Genomic DNA, 20,170 nt, shown 5'->3' with positions numbered 1-20,170 from the left:
GTGTCAGTTGTTCTGCGCTATGGCGTTTCCAAAGCGGCTCTCGCTCTGTCACACATTTTGCTTGAATTGGACTTCAGACTCCTATACCCCTTTCCGCCGATAACACTCCTGCCCAGGTCCTCAAGATCGGGTCTGACCAGTTGTGAGTCATCCTAGTGACTCTAGACTGGGCACGGAGAGTATGTTATCCCCAGTTCCTGGGGATTAGCATCCGTCCTCCAGTCAGGTTGCCTCTTCGGGGAGATCGGTTGCTGCAGCCGGGCCCCGCTCCTGTACCTGCGCTCACTCTATCTTCATACTTGGAGATTGAGCGGCAATAGCAGTGTGTGTATAAGCCTGCCTTTGGGATAAGTTTTTGTGGCTTGTTCAACCAAGCATGTTGACCCACTTCATGCCAGACTGTGTAAGGTATTGTCTCGGTGGCCTGACAGGGCCTGGCACTGGGTACTATCATAGGAATTTTGTCTGCTCTCTCTTGGATTTTTTGAGGTTGCCAAATCAGCTGTCCCAGTTTGTCACCTTTTGGGATTCATTTGTTTGTAGCACATGTTTCTGCCTTCCGTTATGCCCCAGCGAGATTTGAATTTGGTCTTGACCTCCCAGATGTGTTCTCCTTTTGTACCCATTCATACCTGCCCTCTCAGACTTCTGATCCTTGTGATTGTCTTCTTGGTTTCGATTACATCAGCTGGATGGTGGGCAAGTTTCAGGCCTTCTTCATGTGCCTGCTGTATACTGTCTTCTACCAGGACAAACAGCTTCTTCAACTGCATGCCTCCTTTCTACCTAAGGGGGTGATCCCCTTTTACACTAGTCAGACTATCACCTTTTCGACATTCTTGCTCACCCTGATCCGTCGAAGGAGAGACTCCATTGTTTAGATCCAAAGAGAGCCCTTAGTTTTTATATTAATCGTACCAAAGAACACTTGGTGTGGAACAGAGAACAGAAGCAAATGGAGTTTGTTCCATGAAGGAATCATTCCTGTCTATTCCAGAGCCACGTGGAAGGTAGACCGGAGGCAGGCGCTGGCACCCCAAAGGGAGTTTGGTCAGGGAACAAACTGACATGAACAACTAGAGCACTGAGATCGTAGAAGTGCGATTGAATACAATAACGTCCGAACAGGAAAGAGTTCGAAAAAACGAACTGAGTTGACAGACTGAGTGGAGGCACACACCTCTTAACCAGACGGTGAAAAGAATCTAACAAACGAGTCCGTGCCCATGCGTAATATCACAGAGAGGAGGAATCACTCGATCTCGTGACTCCAAACACTTCTTCGAAGAAAAACAACTTGCACCACTCCAGACCAACACTAGAGGGCAGGAGTATGCAGAGCATGTGAATCTATAGCACTTCATGCCACAAACAGATGCTTACAGGGTAAGTAACGTAATCCTTCTGTTAATCTTTAACTGCAGATTCCTTATTGACTCAACCTTCCTCCCCGCTCTGCAAACTGGAATCCTTCTGGAAGGTCCTTCTTAGATTCAGCGCACTGGCCACCACCATTCTGATACGACTACATCTGTGGGTGCAAAATGTGCTACAAAAGGAACTGTCAGTGCACTGGGTGCTGCCTATATCTGGTGTGGATGACTTCGATGCTGAGCCGTAGGCTCCGCTTACTGGCACACAAAGGTACTGCCCAAGAGGAAAGGAATCTGCAGTTAGTCTCTACCAGAAAAGGTGTTACTGAAGGCAAGTAACTTGTAAATCCACCAGAAAGATTGTTACTGAAGGTAAGTAACTTTTTCTTCTGGAGGATACTCTAACTGCAGGTTCTTCACCACTCTTCGTTCCCTCAGTTCTGTGAAGTAGACGGTCAGAATTTGCACTTCATACGTTGTCTGGGAGCACGGAAAAGTTTAAAAGAAAACTGACGTTGGGCGTGGCCTAACCGTCCATGCTGTGGGATGTACATGTCCGAGCTCCTGCGCCCCTTGCAGGCCCCTGAGCACTAAATCCTGATCTAAACAGCCTGAAGACCTCGCAGCGCGGAGTACGCACCCCGATAACATCAAGGTAGCATCCATAACCTGGCTCCCGCCCCCCCCACAGAGGGCACCGAATCTGTGCTTTAGACCACGCTGGCCGCCGAAACAGAGGCCAAAATGACGTCTGCCCGGCAACTGCTCGGAGCTTCAGAATGAAAGAACCCCCGAAGGAGTCCGTGGCCCTCGGTCAGAGGGTGAGTACATTGGAAGATATGGTCATGCCCCCCGTACCCAACCGGACCGGGAGATGCCTCGGGTGACAAAGCACCAGACTGAGCTGATGCAGAGCTGGACGAGCCCCATCAGGTATGCGGTGAAAGGCATGCAGTGAAGAAGACGGGGACTACCCGAAACTGCCAACTACTGCCTTTCACAAGTAGGACAGGGCACGAAAGGAGTGAACAAGTTGAGTCCGCATTCAGCTTGGAGCGATTCCTGTGGTGCCAGGTGGTGGTGTGAGAAGGGGGCGGAGCTAGCTTAATGATGGCTTAAATCCAGTTTATCAGCAATCTCTCATCTAGCAGTGCCTGCACAAATGATGGCCGGGACCTGCTGACAGGGTAACATCTGGTTAGTCGGCTGCAGCCCTCGATCGGAGGGTGACGCAGTAGGGGACACTGTGCTTGCCTCCTGGCTCCTCCCATTCTCCTCCCCGCTTGGGGCAAAAAATCAACCGAATGGGCCCAGAGGAAGGATTTGGAAGTTGATTTGGCAGCTGTGGTCCTGAAAAGCAGTGAACCAGGCGGCAAAGTGGAAAACCATCAGGCACAAATTGACTGGAAACCCTGGTTGGGGGCAGTGACAACCGGAGGACCGGGCGAACAGACTAAGCACAGTGGTGTCGGAACTGGTGCACCCGAATCAAAACAGTTTTATAGTGGGTCGTTTGACCAGGTTGAACCTCAGACAGCTGCACAAACAACCTAGCGGGGGTGGGGGCCTCACCGACGGAACAGGTCATTGCCTCATTGGGTGCAAACAAGGTCTTTGATTCAATTAGAATTCCCATACCTCTTTGGGGTGCTGGCCAAGATGGATTTCGGCCCTAAATAAATTAGGTGGGTCTGACTGCTTTATGACAGGCTGACAACCACAGTACCGGGTAATGGCCACACATCTTGGGAATTCAGAGTGCGAAGGGGCAAACGTCAGGGGTGCCCACTCGACGATGTTATTTGTGCTGGCAGTTAGCAAAATGTTTGCGAATAGATGCGCATGTCTGGGGTTAGCAGCAGAGAGATGGAAGGGATGAGGGCATATCACTATATTGCGATGACGTCTTACTATACCTGACAAATGTGAGCTACACACTAGAAAGGTTGTGAGATATTTTCCGCATATTTGGGGATCATTCAGGGTTCACTCTAAATCGGGGTAAGTCATTACTGTTCCTGATGGGAGAGAGGAATTGGGGATAGCAAACTTGCTTTGCTGTTACGGGTTGAGACATTACGGCTTAAATATCTGGGAATGTGGATTAGTGAAACTCCAGACTCGCATAATAAGGCAAATCTAGGGCTCCTCATGACAAGTCTGGGGCAGGACATGACATTGGCAGTTGCTGCCAGTTTCACTGCTGAGGAAAGCGCAATGGTTGAAAAGGTGGCAATCCCAAGGTTCTTAAATGTACTCAAAAACAGCCATATAGAATCCCTATAGGAAAGCACCCTTTGTGGCATGGTGAGCTCCCACTTTTTGACTGACCTGGTATCTGATTTTATTTTTGACAAAGTGCACTGGGTTCCTGCTAACCAGGTCCCCAGTGCTAGATCTCTTTTCTCAAAACTGCAGTCACTTCCCCAATTGACAAAACCTTTAGCACTTTATGCAAGTCCCTAGTAAATGGTACCCCTGGTGCCTATGGTACTAAAGAGGGTCCCTAAGGGCTGCAACACAAATTGTGCCACGCTAAGGGACCCCTCACCAAGCACATGACAGGCTTCCATTGCAGGCTATGTGTCTTGGTGCAGACCAAAGTGAAAACACAACATGGCACACAGCCTGTGTGCCTTGTGCCCTAACACTACATGCAATATATGTAAGTCTAGCAGATTTACAGCCCTAAGGCATGGTGCATTAAATTACTTGTGTGGGCATATCTGCACGAGCAGCTATGCCCCTTCTAGGTCTTTGTAGAGCCTCAGACATAGTAACTGACATGGGAATCTATTTTAAATGCATGTGCTGGACACTGGTAAGCACGAGTTCCCTGGACTATATGATGGCTTCACTGAAGATAGGAATGTTTAGTACCAAACATCTTGTATTGGTTAACCCACACTGATGCCAGTGTTGGATTTACCAATACCTGCATCCAGACAGCACATTAGTGGTGCCCCAAGAAAACCTACCAACTACTTGTGTGTTGGCTGAGTGGTCCTGACCAGTTCAGCCACCTGAGCCACGTTTTTGACCCCTAAGATGAGAGCCAGTGCTCGTGGAGGCCAGAGACATAAGCCTGCAGTTGGTGCAAGGGTTTGACACCTCCTTCAGGCAGCATGGACATTCAAGGGTGGGAAGCTTCAAAGACCTAGCTGCCTCTATAATGCAACCCAGGTCTTTCCAAATGGCAGAGATGACTAACTGTTCCCCCTCCCCCCCCCCCCTGTCCTGGCCCCACTTCTTAGCAGCAAGACCGTCGGGAAAATTAGATTAGGAGGTGTACCCACATCATGCCAGTCCCACCCTTAAGGTAAACGAACTGAAGTGGACACCGCTTCTTAAATTCCTCCATCTTGTTTTGGATTAAATTAGACCTCTACAGTCAGGGTTATGCCTGCTTCCCAACAGAAGCATGTGCACCCCTGTACCCAAGAACTCAGATTCTGTTGACCTAAGAAGCCCAAGGACACTGAAGAATTGTAGAAGAGGAGAGAAGCAGCTGGCCGGTACCAACCCCGCTGGCCTGTCTGCAACCCTCGATGGACTCTGCAGCTTGTCCAGCAGGTGAGCCTCCAGAAACCCAGGGGGACTGCCTGCCTTTGAATAGGACTTAAGAGTCCTGTGAGCAGCAGACCTACTCCCCAAACAACTCTAAAGAAAGGATTCTGCAGCCTACTAAACCGCAAAGACCCGACACCTGAAATCACCACTGCACCCGCCGCCACCGAATGGGAGTGGAGCTCCGATGCAAACAAGGTTCCCCAACTCCCCAGAGTCCAAGTACACCTGTCCTGGACTCCCCGAAGTAGCCTGCAGCGTCTGCATGCAGGCCCCCTCTCCCACAGCCTCTGTTGTGAGAGAAACTGTCTAAGGCCCAAGCTGAAGTGGGTCCATGGTGTCAACAAAGACTCCCAGCTCTCCTGAGCTAGAGTCCACAGTGGTTTCACCCCTCCGACTCCACAATGATGCCTTCAGTCTCAGACCCATGTCATCCCTTCATCCGTCACCCCAAGGTCTTGGAGAAGAGGAGCAAAGGTGCACCTACATCCCCTAGGACCCCACGTTTGGTTTTCCCCAACTGGCTTCCTAGCCAGAGCCTGCAGCCTATGTTTACTGAGACCAATCCCCATTGAAACACATTAGTCACCCAACGCTGTATTACACCTCTGAACCCAGCTGACCCAGTGCTGCCTGGAGTGACCTTTTGGTGTGGTCCAGACCGTTGCCCAATACACACCTCATGTCTCAGATATTGGTCTCGTAATTTGTCGTAAAGTACATGTTTAGTTAACCTATGGGCAGAAAACAAGTTAACATTGAAGAACTCAAAAACTGCTCTGTCTACTTTTACAAGTTGAAAGTATTTATGCTTAAAACCATGCTTATTTTGTAACAAAGTTTTTGGTTTCAAACTACGTATAAAAAGAAGTGTTATTTTCCTAAATCTGTCTGATTTATTCTTCGAGTGTCTCATTTATTGCCTCTGTGAATACAACAAATTCTCAGCACTACCACAGATAAGCCTAACTGCTTGCCCACACTACCACAATAAGAGCGATAGTACTGTCTACATTTGCCTCTGCAAACCATTTGGGGATCCACTGGACTCTGTGCATGGTGTACTTCTTTTTAGTGCACTATATAGAGAGCCAGCTTAGTACAATTCCTGCCAGTTTCTTCACCAAGGCGGACGCTCTAGTGCGGACACTGCTTTGGTGGGGCGGTGACCAACCTCATATTACAATGAGGGTTTGGCAGCAATCTAAATACGAAGGAGGCATAGCCCTACCCAACGTCTGACAGTACTGTGAAGCAGTGCAAGTGAGCGTAGTTAATGACTGGGCATATATGGATTGTGAGGACCTGGTATTGTCAGGGTAGTAACGTGAGACAGGAGTTACCGGCACACGATATAAGGTAGTAGACTGCTGCACGAAGCATGCCTGGCAATGGAGACAACTGTAAATGTATGGCAGAGGCTGACCAGCAAGATGGTTTGGGACCGTAAGCTGACTCCGAGGACGACATTGTGGGAGAGCTCTAGGATGCATCCCATGGCAGCTCTGTAGGATCTCTGGGACCGGACAACATTGGTCTTTTCACAAAGGCGGATGTGTGGGATGCCAACGGGGTGGTTCTCTTTGCCTTGTTGAGGAATGAGTATTGAATGCCAGAGACAGTGGTTGCGCTATGGGTAGTTGAGGCATACCCTTAGGGAATGTGTCTCTCTAGAAGACACAAGAGGACTCCCCATTGGAAGGAAGACTGTTGGATGGGCAGGTTGATAGAAAACTGATTTCGCTGACATATGGAACAGTAATGAGAAATAAAAAAAACGCAACCCCCTTTGTTGAAATTGCGGGACAAATGGGAAGAAGACCTGGGGGAAATAGATGGGGATGATTGGAGGGTGGCTCTAGAGTTCCCATCAGAGGTGGCAATAAAAGCGAGCTTCCACCTGATCCATATATATATATATATATATATATATATATATCTCTCTCTCTCTCTCTCTCTCTCTCTCTCTCTCTCTCTCTCTCTCTCTCTCTCTCTCTCTCTCTCTCTCTCTCTCTCTCTCTCTCTCTCTCTCTCTCTCTCTCTCTCTCTCTCTCTCTCTCTCTCTCTCTCTCTCTCTCTCTCTCTCTCTCTCTCTCTCTCTCTCTCTCTCTCTCTCTCTCTCTCTCTCTCTCTCTCTCCTTCTCCCCCCCCCCCCCCCAACACACCATTCTAGGATAGTCAGGGTGGACAATGCGAACTACCTTGGAGGCTGTGGGTCAGAGGGCACACTTTGGAGCTGTCCCAATGTCGGAGATTACTGGGAGGCGCCTAGGGGCTCTCTGGAGGAGGTTACCCCTGCAACTTAAGAGTTGACTGGTAATACTGGGCCTAGGAGCCAGGCAGATCATACCAGCTATCAAAAATGGTTATTGAAGTTGGGCTGTATGGTGGGGAAAATAAACATTGCTCGGAAATGGGGTTCTGGGATTACCCCTTATCACCAGGGCTGGGTGCTTGAAATGGAGTTTCGTCAAATTATGAAAAAGGAAGTCTATAAAGGAAGAGGCTGTCAAAGGAAATGTGAAAAAGTGTGGGGAGGGTGGGACGCAGGAGTGGATTGCTAGTGGGATAGTGATGGGTACACACGTCATTGGAGCAAGTAGAAGGGTGGGATCAACAATGGGAGACATGGTGAGGTGGGCAAAGGAGTGAGGGGATGAGGTGTACAGTGATTCTGTAATTAAACTGTGCCTGATAACCGGGATACTGGGGTGCTTAAGGGATGTTGTGACAACGGTGTTAAGGTATCTTTTGTTCTAAAAAGTCCTGAAAAAGAAAACTGATGTCAGTATGCGGGGCAGTAGTATATGTACAGCTTCAAGCTAATACGTCTGTACGGTGAGCTATAATGTCAAATAGCGGCATTTACCAGCGTGTGTGTGGGGGAGCATTTGGTAAACCATTCTAGATCCAGTGTGGTGCCTGGGGGAGAATTCAAGAAGTTCAGCAGAAAGGGTGTTAATGAAAGTAACATGTTAATTTCAGGAACCCTTAGCTCTTTGTCATGGGGCGTCTTGTACAGCACATGTATAAGGATTCAAGGAGTTTTGTTATCACAACTGAAATTCCAGAGCTTCCGCTGAATACCTTTCACAGTGGAGGAGGGAGGGTTCATATTACATACAGTAATCTGGGCAAAAAGTCCTTTATTACACATTGTGTCCTTCCTAAGTATGACATCTTCCGCCGGCCCAAACAATACAGGTCTTGATATAATTTGTGCAAAAGAGGTGTAACATTAAAATTGTATCCCTTCTCTGAAGTGGGAGGGATAGTCGCGCAAAACATAACTCTATTTAAAAGGTTTTAAATAGATCTAGAAGAGACAGCACGAAACAAGAGATCCTCATCAAACGTGTCAATTTAATTTACTTTTTTTGTGTAGCCCAATTCTTACCGGATTTATTAAGATTTTTCTGTGTATTAGGCATTCCATGATGAAGGCAAAGAATTACGGGTGGACAAGCGGGTACCTGTCATAGCTGCCATGACAGCAAATTGCACTCGGAATAGCTAGACCAGATTTTCAGCTTTGTGGGAGAGTGAATGTAATTGGCGCTGACACCCATTTGTTCTTGATAAGAACGTATGTTTGCAAAGTCCTGTCTCCTTTTAAGAATTTGTTCTTCTACCCTATTTGCTATCCTCGCCACTCAAAATTTGTATGAAACACAGTGCTTTGAGTCTTTGCAGACTGATAAGAATATTTAATGATGCCCAAAATAAAACATATTTGTTGTATTGACGCACTCAATAGTTTGTGCTTTCTTGTTCTAAACGGTGATTATTACAAAAAGACCAACCAGAAGAAAAAACATTTAGCAAGTCTGTTTTCCTTTCAGATGATGCTTCTCAGATGGACATGTTCCGTGGGGACTCTGAAAATGAAGACAACGAGGGGCACCATGAAGAGCTTGATGAAACAGAGGCAAAATATAGAAAAGAGCGGTTTGAGAGGCAGCAGTGGCTTAGACAGCAGGTATTTACTATATATGGCACCTTAGGTGTCCTGTTGCAGAGTAGTAGTTCCTTTAGTCCTTGGTCTGTCACCACCTCCCAGTGATTTGTGGATGGTTTCCTGTTCTTGTAACCGGGAATAATGAGTCTGGCAACTTAGCCAAGAAATGGTCTTTTGGGCTATATATTGGTTTATTGGATTGCAGCTTCGAGACAAATTAAGCAAGATAAATGTTGCCATTTAATTCAGTAGAACTGCACTTGAGATTGCCCAAGTAATGCATTATGTTGAATTGTAGAAGGATGGAAATCTGTGGTGGCATCATTCTTGGGCAACATTACGGTAACCAAAGTAAAGTCTCTTTTCTTCAGGGGGAAAAACCCAAAACAAAAATCCCTCCATAGTAAGTCAATTTAATAACCTTGAAAGTACAGTTGTGACAAGTTTTTTTTTTTTCTTTTTTTTCTTTCTTTAATTACTTAACACGTTTACTATAGGTGAGAATAACTACAGGAAACAACTTGGTTTGATTTTTGATATTCAGTCATAGCAAAAACTGTTTGATATTCCACTAATTTGACTATAGCTTTCCTCTGGAAGAGATTTAAATGTAACCACATTGTCCAGCCTCGGAGCCTTATTATGCATGGCATTTGCATTAATTCTCATAAGCATGATCACCAATTGCTATTGAGTGTTTCTAAATTTAATGAAAATAAACAGGAGGGAGATCTTCCACAATTGCTCAATAACTAGTTCCCTTTCCATTCTTTTCAATATATAAAGCACCTATGTTGCATCTTTCCTCCACGGGGGGGGGTGGGAGGAGATTGGGAAGGGATGGGAGGATCTACTGAAACTTCGACCTTACAACAGCAGTATGTGCATGTGTTCTGCTCGTTCTCTGGGTTTTCTTTATTTACTGTATTGTCTTGTGTATGAATAGAAAACTTCAACTGTTTCTAGAGTACCGGTGTGTAGAGAAATGTAGTCTTTAGTTTGGTGTGCTTGGACTCTTTTTTTTTTTTTTTTTTGTTACCATCCATTTTCCATCACGGGATCCTGCTGTTTGCAAAATCCAGAATCCTGCACATGTGCGGGGCCAATCAAGGATTGTTCAATGAATGTTCCCAGAATGTGGGATTATAAGTAAATAACTTTTCAGTAATTATTTTTATTAAATCAGTGTGCATGGTATTCCTTCACCCACACATTGGCAGAGATGTTACCTCACACTAGTTTCTTTAATTTCCAACTTTTTTCATAATTTCTTCAAATAAAATGCAATTTTACATTTGCAGGAGGCAAGTGGAAAGGTTAATGAAGAGGCGGAGGAAGAGATTGGAGAGGATAGTCAATTCATGAAGTTGGCAAAGAAGGTTACTGCCAAATCTCTGCAGCGGAAAGGTACACTTATCATTGCAGACAGAAATTAAAAACAAATGTGTATGTATATGTAAATTCTAGTGTAATTAAATTACTTATGTTTTTACTATTTATTTTTTTGCTTTCACTCTTAAACCTGCCATGCTACATTACATAATACTTAAGTTTGATTTTGTACACAAACTTTATAAAATATACAGCAGTACATTATGTTTTATTTGAAATATGTGAAAGAAATAGAAGTGGGCTCACCCATGTACCATCATGTTAATTTCCGATAATATAAAAAGTAAAAACCTAGGTGTTCAGTCTTTTTTGAAACCTCATATTCAATCGGGGGTTTGAGTTTGTCCAGTTTAACCAATGTACTTTCCTTAGTATCTAGTTTAGTTACTCAAACGCCAGTTAATAAAATAAATTGTTATCCAGCTTGTTTATAAATTCTTGTTAAAATATACTGTAATGTTTTTTTTAATAGTGCCTCATACTGCTGATGAGGCTTGAACAGTTTCTTGGGGCAGGGGTATTGCACCCTTCTCTATTGTGCCTGGTTTGTACAGTGCAGATTGACAATGCAGTCTGTGTGGGAACAATATTGGTATCATACATTAGAACCCGGAGAAACACTCATATCTTATCTCCTCAAACATGGAGCTGCAAGTGAAGCACAAAGGAGTGGGATAAATGATCTCCTATACTGAAAGATATCTTCCTGGTCTGGGTGATTATTTCTGCTTGGACATAGATAATATTGACCACCCACTTTACTGGTACGTCAACTTTTTTTTTCTTTTTTTTTTTTCTTTATGGAGAGGTACTAGGACCATGTACAACATAACAATCTCATGAAAGTATTACACAGGTGCATTTCTTGCAACTGAGGCATCATTGTAATTAAGCAATAAGTAAAATGTTCATAGTTCGACATCTTTCTGTTGCTTGTTGCAAAATGTGATTAATGACCCGATCCTGTTGCTTTTCCCAGCCACTACTACTGTACAGGAGTCTGAAAAGGCACAGTCAAGCAATCTCATTGAAGCCTTCAAATGTAATGCCGTCCCACGTGTGAGTACTTTTTACTGTATTGCTGGTTTTTTTTTTGTTTTGTTTTTTTGTTTTGTTTTTTTGTTTGTTTGTTTTTTTAATCTTTTTGTAACATTCTGGGGAAAGTAAACGTTGGTGCTTTGAAGCATACATAGGTTTCTAGGTAGGAAAGTGCTAGAAAAGATTTCAATTTCCAAACTTTTCTTTCTCTATGTAAACTGTAAATTTGTACCACACTTCCAAAGAATATTTAAACAAGGTAACAAAATGGTGAAATATTCAAAAGGTCACCATGCAGTCTCTAGTCTGTGGTTATGCTTAACATGCCAGTTGGATAGATAAAAGTTGACTCAGTTGACAAATCACAAGATTTTGTTTGACCCTCACCCACTGTTAGTGGCATGTTTTATTATCAGGTCTCATCTTGGTCCCTAAAAAGCATTATGTGCTCAACCATATTAGAGGGAGCACTTTGAGATTTTCTGTCTGGCTGGCCATGTACAAAAATACCTTGGAACGCCCAGGTAACCCCTTAATAGTTTCCATGTGACAATGGGATATAATGAACCCTAGACCCTATTGTTTTTTATTCTGGCCTGTTTCAGCCGTTTGTGAAAGGCACATATGGAGCTGAGACTTTTGTCATGACAACAATCATAAGTGCGCAGGAATTCAGATGAGTGTTGTCAGTCATGTTAGTCTTTTGCGCTACTCTTAGTAAGGACAGACACCCCAAAACGTATAGCACACAGGTTTACTTGACCCGTTAGGTTGATAATTTATTCATATTCCTTATTTGAGAATCATGTTGAGCTGTTAACATAAGGGGAGGGGAGGAGGTGTGCCCCTGTGGTCACACAGTCCTCAAGGGTGCTATGTTGCATTTTAACACCTATCAAGCACCCCATTCTCCTCTTTTCTGGTGAGCAAACTAATGGGTCAAGTAGCCCTGTATATGTTATGCTATATAATATTATAAAGACGGCAACAATGGTTTTTGTTAATGCACATCCAATTTGTATTCCCCAAAGAGTTTTTGTTACATAGTTTTTGGTGCTCGTACGTTACAACACACTTGTTGCCCTGATTTGTAAACTCTAGCCAGAAAAGGTTTTCTGTTTAGATGAACAATATATACAAAAGTAACAGAGCACTCTACTAAGAGTATTGATATTCAAGCAATATGATAACAATATAGTTAGTGACGTCAATAGATTCATGTGTACTATTATACATCAGAATCGTGAAGGAGGGAAGATGTTGCTGAAGAGAGACGCAAGATTATAACCAGGAGGTTTATCAAGACTCGTACTGGTTACAACTTACGAACTGAAATGTATGGTTTTATTGTTTACCTTTGACTGGAAATGTTACTCGTGGTGCCTTTCGATCACAAATAGAGAGACGTTAATTTTTGTTCCTATGAACATACTTTCCAAAAAGAAGACTGGCCTTACGATCTACATTTTCCAATCTTTGAATTTATTCTTTGTGACACAATTTACTGCCTTGAAGCCTCTCGTCAGGGACAAAACACTTGTCGGCTGTTTCTTCAACTCGATCTGCATCAGTTATGTAGAGCACAACACTTACTATTTCATGTATTTATGTACCAAACATTGGATTAAAAAGTTGGGTTGTATGTAAATGGATTAATCTATATTGTGTTGTATTTGCGTCCTTACTATTTGATATATGTTATTAAAAGACAATAGTACACACATCTATTGACTTCACTAACTATATTATCATATTGTTTGAATATCAATACTCTCTTATCAGAGTGCTCCGTTACTTTGTATGTTATGCTATATGTTTTGTGAGCCCTTACTGAGTAGAGCAGGACAACAGACTAACACTCATTTGACTTTCGGGCACTTCTTCTTATTATTATTATTATTATTATTATTACTCTTACAAAAGCCTTAGACCTATACAGACTTTCCACAAAAGATTGAGCATTGTTGACAAAAAATAGAGCGTGAAGTCATTATATGCCATTTTCAACTGGACTATTCTTTTAATAATAGCACGGACACCCACAATTACTAATAAGGGGATACCCAGCTGTTCCAAGATAATGTTGTATACAACCCCGGCATGTGCTAAATTACGGCCCAATTTGAAATTGCCCGTTCCTGCTCCTTCCATTAAATAGGGGGAGAGAGAGACCAACACCCATACCACACACACCAACCCACACACCATTAAGATTCGTTAAGTGAAAATGTAAATATTTTCTTACAATGGCTTGTGTACCTTCCTCTGTTTAATTTAGTTTCTACGACGTCAGGAGTTAAAAGGTTATCTAGCTGAATCGTAGCTATTTGCTAAAATACATTGCATTGTAATGACATTTGAAATCCATTCACAGCCTTTTTTGATGATCTGTAATATAAATTGCATGCAAATTTTTCTTTGCAGGTGATGAAAACTGGATCGCTGCTTAATAAGCCCAAGGAGGTTCTTCAGAAGCTCACAGCCATGTCTGATCTCAATCTCGGTGCCCCTCGCAACACAAGAAACTTTGTTTTCCAATCACTTTCTCCAGACAAGAAGGACAACACCAAAACAAAAGCCAGGCCAGGGGTAGGGTTTCAAACATCCACTAAAATTGCTTATTCGCAAATGATTTGCCAGCTCCATATTGCTGTTGAGATTGTACTTGTGCAGATGAATGCTAAAGACAAGCTGCTAATACCTCCCCCACTCCCTCTGCTATTCTGTAACTTGGGATTTGAATGTATTCCCAATACCTTCTTTTCATAACATGTAACCAAACAATTTTTTTTTTTTTTTTAACTAACTCTTATAGTTCTCGCTGCGGCCATGTTATATGGTTCAACTTGACAACAAATATTTGTGTCTTTTGGTCTATTTTCCTTGAAATCATGTTTGTAATAACCTGTGTCCCAATTTGGTGTTAAAACCACAGCTTGCATGGTGTTTGAACTGCTAGGCAAAACATACATTTGTTAGTTACCCCCATTCTTATTCCTGAGTTTACTGTGCCTTTTTCTGCCTTTGTGCTTTACACATGTGTCTCGTTGTGGACATTCTTTCTCACCAGATCTCTTTATTTTACACTTCAGTCTGGTTTCGGGTCTCAGTACTTAAGATGTGCTCTTCGCCAGTTTCAAAGCTGTTCTTTTGGAAAGTTTCTTTGAAAGAGGTTGTTCAGGTCTGTGTTCTCTACTAAACAGGATACCTTGATGCCTGAACCAATTTTAAATCCTCAGAACTATTTTCCTTTTGTTGATTTAGCTTGGAATTTAAAAGCAGGCCTAACCCATAGGAGTAAGAAGCACTTTGCAAGAGCTGCAGATGCAAACTGCTTGGTGCAGGGTGCATGCAAAAACACCCACATAAGTAGTATAACTAAATTGACAAGTGCTCCAGAATTACAAACTTCCAAAATTTAAACTAGTACAAAATTCACAGCTTTACTTTTAAAACATAAATAATAAAACATCACCGGCTTTGCAACTTTCCTTGGTTCCCTCTCAGAGGGGAGGAAATAAAATCTAATTTTTATGTATCAACTACAAAGTCATGGAAAGGTTTATTACCAGCAGACAAGCTCTCATTCCATGGCTGTACTCTTAACTGTAGCTACATACAAATATCCCAAAGAAGAAATGCGAAAACAAGAGAGCCTTCCTTTGCTTCTTCTAGATAAAATGCACAACCTCAATCTCTCAGAAATTATGCACTAACCACCTAGCACAAATTTGACAACAAAGCTGATCTTTTACTTTGTGTTAGGATTTACCCATGTTCTCAATATGGCCACACTGCACTTACATTGATCCACTTACTTTCTGGGAAAATTTCTACAAGGGTTCTTCCACTACTAGAATCTATACAAAAGAAGAGGAAACCCTCTTTCCAGGATGCCTTAACCCAAGCTTTCCACACAACTGTCTTAAAAGAAAAAAAAAAGAAAGCCATGCTTTCCACCACAACCACTACCTCTCATGTCTCCACCACCAGCCCCTCCTCTGCTGCTGCCTGATTGTCAGAGACGCCTCTTTAGAAGTTTGCGGCACCCATAAGAAACATCTGACAGTTCAAGGTCTTTGGTCTCAAAAAGAAAAAGCCTATCACAGCTGAAAGCTGTTCTCCTAGCTTTCAAAGCCTTCTTCCAGCTTTCGAAACAAAAGACATTATGATTCAGTCAGACAACACCACTACAGTTTTTCATATAAATAAACAAGGTGGAACAGGATCAAGACAACTTTCCCTTCAAGCTCAAACAATGTGGCATTGGGCTGAGGCAACAGGGACTTCCATCACTGCTTTCCATATACCAAGAGTGCAAATGTAGAAGCGGATTTTATCAGTTGTTACCACAAAAACAATCAGATGGGTTCTCAACAACAAAGTGGTGGGAAACATCTTCAAAGACTGGGGCACTCCAACGTTAGATTTGTTTTTCACAACTCAAAACAAAAAATTAAGTTACTATGTGTCCAGGGCTATGGAACCAAAGTCTGTGGGCAATGCACTTTTGATAAACTAGTCAACTCCATTTGCGTAAGCTTTTACACCAATTCAGCTGATTCCACAAGTAATCCAGAAACTAATCAGTTCTCAGATCACAATGATACTCGATAGCTCCAAATTGGCTGAGACAGAAGGGGTACACAAATCTTTTTTAGTTATCCATAGCCCATCCCATATATTGGCCACTCAGACCAGATCTCATCTCCAAAAGTCAGAGCAAGATTCTACATTGAACAACCCAATCACTGAATTTGGTAGCATAGCTCCTGAGGTCACCCAATACGGACATTTGAATCTCCCGACTGATTTCATGAACATTTTGAAAGAAGCCAAACATCCATCCACAAGAGCATGCTATGTGTTTAAGTGGAAACATTTCTGTTTGTGCTAGGCTATTAACTATAATCCTATTAAAGCACAGGAGAATATCATCCTACCATATCTATTCCATCTTGCCAAATCAGGGCTTCAGTTCTCCTCAATTAAAGTTCATCTAGCAGCCACCACTGCTTATTGAAAATGTCCAGCACTGCAATCTTCCTTTAGGATTCCAGTAGTCAAAAAATTCTTAGGACTCAAGAAGGTTTTTCCACCAGTCAGAAGACCTTCACCTTGAACCTAGTGTTGTCAAAACTAAGGGGTCCTCCTTTTGAACCTACCCATAAGGCAACTCTACAACACTTGTCATGTAGGAAGGCCTTTTTAGTTTCAATCACCTCAGCTCATAGTGAATTGCAGGCGCTTTCTTCGGTAGAACCCTTCACAGTTTTTCACCACAATAGGGTTGTATTACGTACACATCCTTCTTTTTTTGCCTTAAGTAGTATCAGAGTTTCATTTCATATATCAATTAATCTATCACACTACCTACTTTTATTTCCAAATCCTGCCTCTGTAGTGGAGAGAGCACTACACTTCCAAGTTCTTAAAAGGGTCCTACAGTTTTGTGTAGACCAAATCATTTAGGAACTTGGATTGTCTCTTGCATCTCACTATGTTTTCAGATAACAAATAAACCTTTGCCAGACAAGCCCAAAGCTCACTCAACAGGAGTCAAGGCTGCCACTACAGCTTGGATGAGGCATGGTCCCTATACTGGACATTTGTAAGGCAACTACTTGGAGTTCATTACACACATTCACAAAACACTACTGCCTAGATGTGGATGATCGGAGTCTAGATGTGGATAAGAAACATTAAGAAACCTTTCAGATAGTTTATCTTGTCCTAATGGGTCTGAATCATGGTTAGAAGCATTAGTTCTGAAGTCATACACTTTATGGACTCACAGGGTATACGATTACTGACAGCCGCTTTAGGAGGTTTTTCTATTGGCTTGCTATTCTATTCTACCTTTTTGACTAACCATGAAGATCCTACAATGCAGAAGCAAAAGTTACATACTTGAAGCCTTAGTTATGCATAATAGGAATCTTCATTGAAGTCACAAACACCCTGCCTCCTCCCCAGCTGTCAGATAACTTCAATATCCTGTTCATCACATAAAAAAGAACTGACACATTTAGGCACACTTCCACGGCAGTGTACTGTGGAAAGAGGTCTCTCTGGGGTCTACACAGGCATTGTTTTCTAGCTTTCAGTGTTAACTTACCAGGCAGTTCTTTCCTCTCATGTTGTCTGTCAAGGGCAGCCTTTTTCTATGACAATGTGTTGCAGACATTAAAAAAAGGCATCTTTTCCAGTATTATTTCCTACTACACTTCAGCATTTCAAGGAAAATACATCACTGACGGTGTATATTGTGACTATAAAGAAAATGATTTGCAGTGATGAACACTACACGGGCATTTTCATTAAATTTAAATATATGCTGATGGTGTTCTAGGGTCCATGCAGGCAGCATGGAATTATTCTAAGTTTGACTTAATTGAAGATTCCTGAATGCTACATGTAGTCGAGGATGATAATTGGAAGGTGACTATTCATTCACGACCCTCCTCGGGAACCCAACTGTTGATTGTGCCTACGTTCAAAAGAGCTCACTCAGGTGGCAAAGCCTGTTCAGTGATAGCAGAAAAGCTCTGGCATGAGCAACCAATGCCCCCTTATAGCTTGCCCCCAGTACTTCAGGAATGCCTAAATGCTTGGCTTTTTAAGAACTAGGATCAGTTTAGCAGAATTCCAGTGGGATAACAGTGCTGTCTATCTGCTGTGTATTGGCTGTCTTGTTTTTTCCACTGTGTGTTTTGCTTAGTGCCAGGACACCAGTTGCGGTGTTTTGTCGCCTTTTTCAAATCTTGTTAACATAACATTTGATGAAGAAGATGCTGCTGCTAGTTTTTCTGTTGGATCTTGAGTGGCTGCAGAACCTTCACATAAATGTTTGACTGCTTCGAGTAGTGACTTGCTTTTTTTTCATCTCTCTTGCTTGGATGTATTTGGCCTCCTGAGTGAATAGTGTATGGGCAGAATGTGTCATCCTGAGGGCTAGGCAGTCTTCAGATCCTTACTTGTTTTCTGATTGATCTTTCCGAAGTGATCATGTCCATGGGGCATTGTGTTTTGAGTAAAAATGTTGTGCTGTGGATGAGTGGGTGGGTGTTTAAAAGTTGAGTATGTTGAGGAGAATGTTAAGTTACCCATGTCAAAAAGTGAAGGCTGTTACAATTATGTTTAAGGGAACTGTTTAGGAGACTTCTTGAGCTTTGTTGCTGCGGTATTGGTGGTTTTATGTGCCGTAAAAGGGAAGTTTGCTGTTCTTCAGTGACAGGGTAATGTGAATTGGTATATACAGTGTGATGGGTTCAGTTGGAATAGGTGAGTGAAACTGTGTTAGATAGTATTAGGTCCAGCTATGTGAGTTAGGCCTAGTAAGGATACAAGATTTAGAAAGGTGTCGCTGATGGTCTTGGTGACTCCGACACTAAAGCTGAAGTCTGCTAGGGTAACATGGTGTTATTGATGTTGGAAACCGAGAATGAGGTGATGCGAATGAAACCTTCTTTTATGAAACATTGTTGCCTTGAAGCTTATTATAGGAAGTGGAATATACCATGGTCTGGATGTGAAGGTGCGGTGGGCAAAGAGGGATTAGAAGCTGAGTAAGATCGATGATGGTACAGGTGTAATGGTAAGAGTGCATGAGCAGATTGTGAGGTTGCCATTTTGTCCAGGTGTGGCTGGTGAATAATGTTGTAGAGATCTGGTGCTTAGTAATTATAGACCAATAGCTCTACTGCCTTTCCCTGTGTAAATTCTAGAATGATACGTAAGCAAAAGATTGTTAATGCTTCTGGAAGGTCAAAACCTGTAAGAGGAGCTAATTGGCTTTGTACCAACACATGGTACAGAATCCGCACTGGTAATGGATGAACTCGAGATGACCATGGTTAGAAGTCAAGAGGCGGTTTTGATACTACTTGAACTGCCAGCTGTTTTCGACACAGGTAATCACAAGATACAACTACCAAGGTTAGTAAAGAGTAAAAATAATGGAATAGTACTGAACAGGCTAAGTTCATATCTGACAGATGCCAAACGATTTCTCTATCTTCATATTGCTCTGAGTTTAAAACAGAGTATGGAGTCCCCCAGGGGTAGGCATTCAGTATGATTATTAATATGTATATAAGGCCTTTGATCTCTCTTATTAAATCCCTCAATATCAGTAATGTAAACTACGCAGGTGACACTCAACTGATATTATCTTTCAAAAACAGTAATCCAAAATCACAGGACTTTTTTCATAAATGTCTGGAATTCATTGTGAATTGGTTAGATAGATAACTCATTACAATTCTGTGGAGATAAAACGGATTCTCTGCTGCTCAACCAGTAAATTCTTCAGTGGCATTTCCGGACAATTTTTGGCCATTACCAAAGAATGATGACTTATAAGCCTCGCAGATGGTCTTGCACTTTTGATCATAAGTTATCTGTGGAGAGCCAAGTCAACAAAATGCCAGCTACCTGCTTTGCGCTACTTTGCAATCTAAAATCCTGTTGAGTTTACCCACTCTGCCTAGAACACTGATAGCGCAGTGTACTATTTTAAGCAGGCTTGATTACTGCAATGATGTGCTGCTAGGAGTACCAGACTGTTTAACAAAATTATTGTACAGAATACAAACACCAGCCACAAACCTAGTAGGATACAGACCAAGAATACCATCTTTCTCCACAGCCTTGAAAGAACTTTATTGGCTTCCAATAGAACAAAGCATAGCAGTTAAATCCCTTTGCATTCTTTTCAGAGCAATTCAGGGAAAAGGCCCTAAACTGTTGCAAAGGAAACTTAAATGATGCATACCTGTGAGGAACCTACGATCTGTGACTGAATCTCCTGTGCATTCCCAAATTCCCAAAAATAAAACTG

General features: G+C 42.6%; 1 protein-coding gene across 3 annotated transcripts in view; it reads left to right on the top strand.

Moving 5' to 3' along the window:
• The window catches only part of CLSPN (claspin), a 270,119-nt gene that overhangs the window by 236,278 nt on the left and 13,671 nt on the right, over window positions 1-20,170 (top strand). For all 3 annotated transcript variants that reach the window (XM_069223824.1, XM_069223822.1, XM_069223823.1), the window contains exons 21-24: window positions 8,783-8,919; window positions 10,200-10,305; window positions 11,270-11,349; window positions 13,753-13,917. In XM_069223824.1, the coding sequence (XP_069079925.1) occupies window positions 8,783-8,919; window positions 10,200-10,305; window positions 11,270-11,349; window positions 13,753-13,917 (488 nt within the window). The remainder of the gene's footprint in view (window positions 1-8,782; window positions 8,920-10,199; window positions 10,306-11,269; window positions 11,350-13,752; window positions 13,918-20,170) is intronic.

Source organism: Pleurodeles waltl, chromosome 3_1, assembly GCF_031143425.1.
Source record: "Pleurodeles waltl isolate 20211129_DDA chromosome 3_1, aPleWal1.hap1.20221129, whole genome shotgun sequence".
Lineage (NCBI taxonomy): Eukaryota > Metazoa > Chordata > Amphibia > Caudata > Salamandridae > Pleurodeles > Pleurodeles waltl.
Note: the sequence above shows the minus strand (reverse complement) of the source record. Positions and strands in the feature narration are given on the sequence as shown.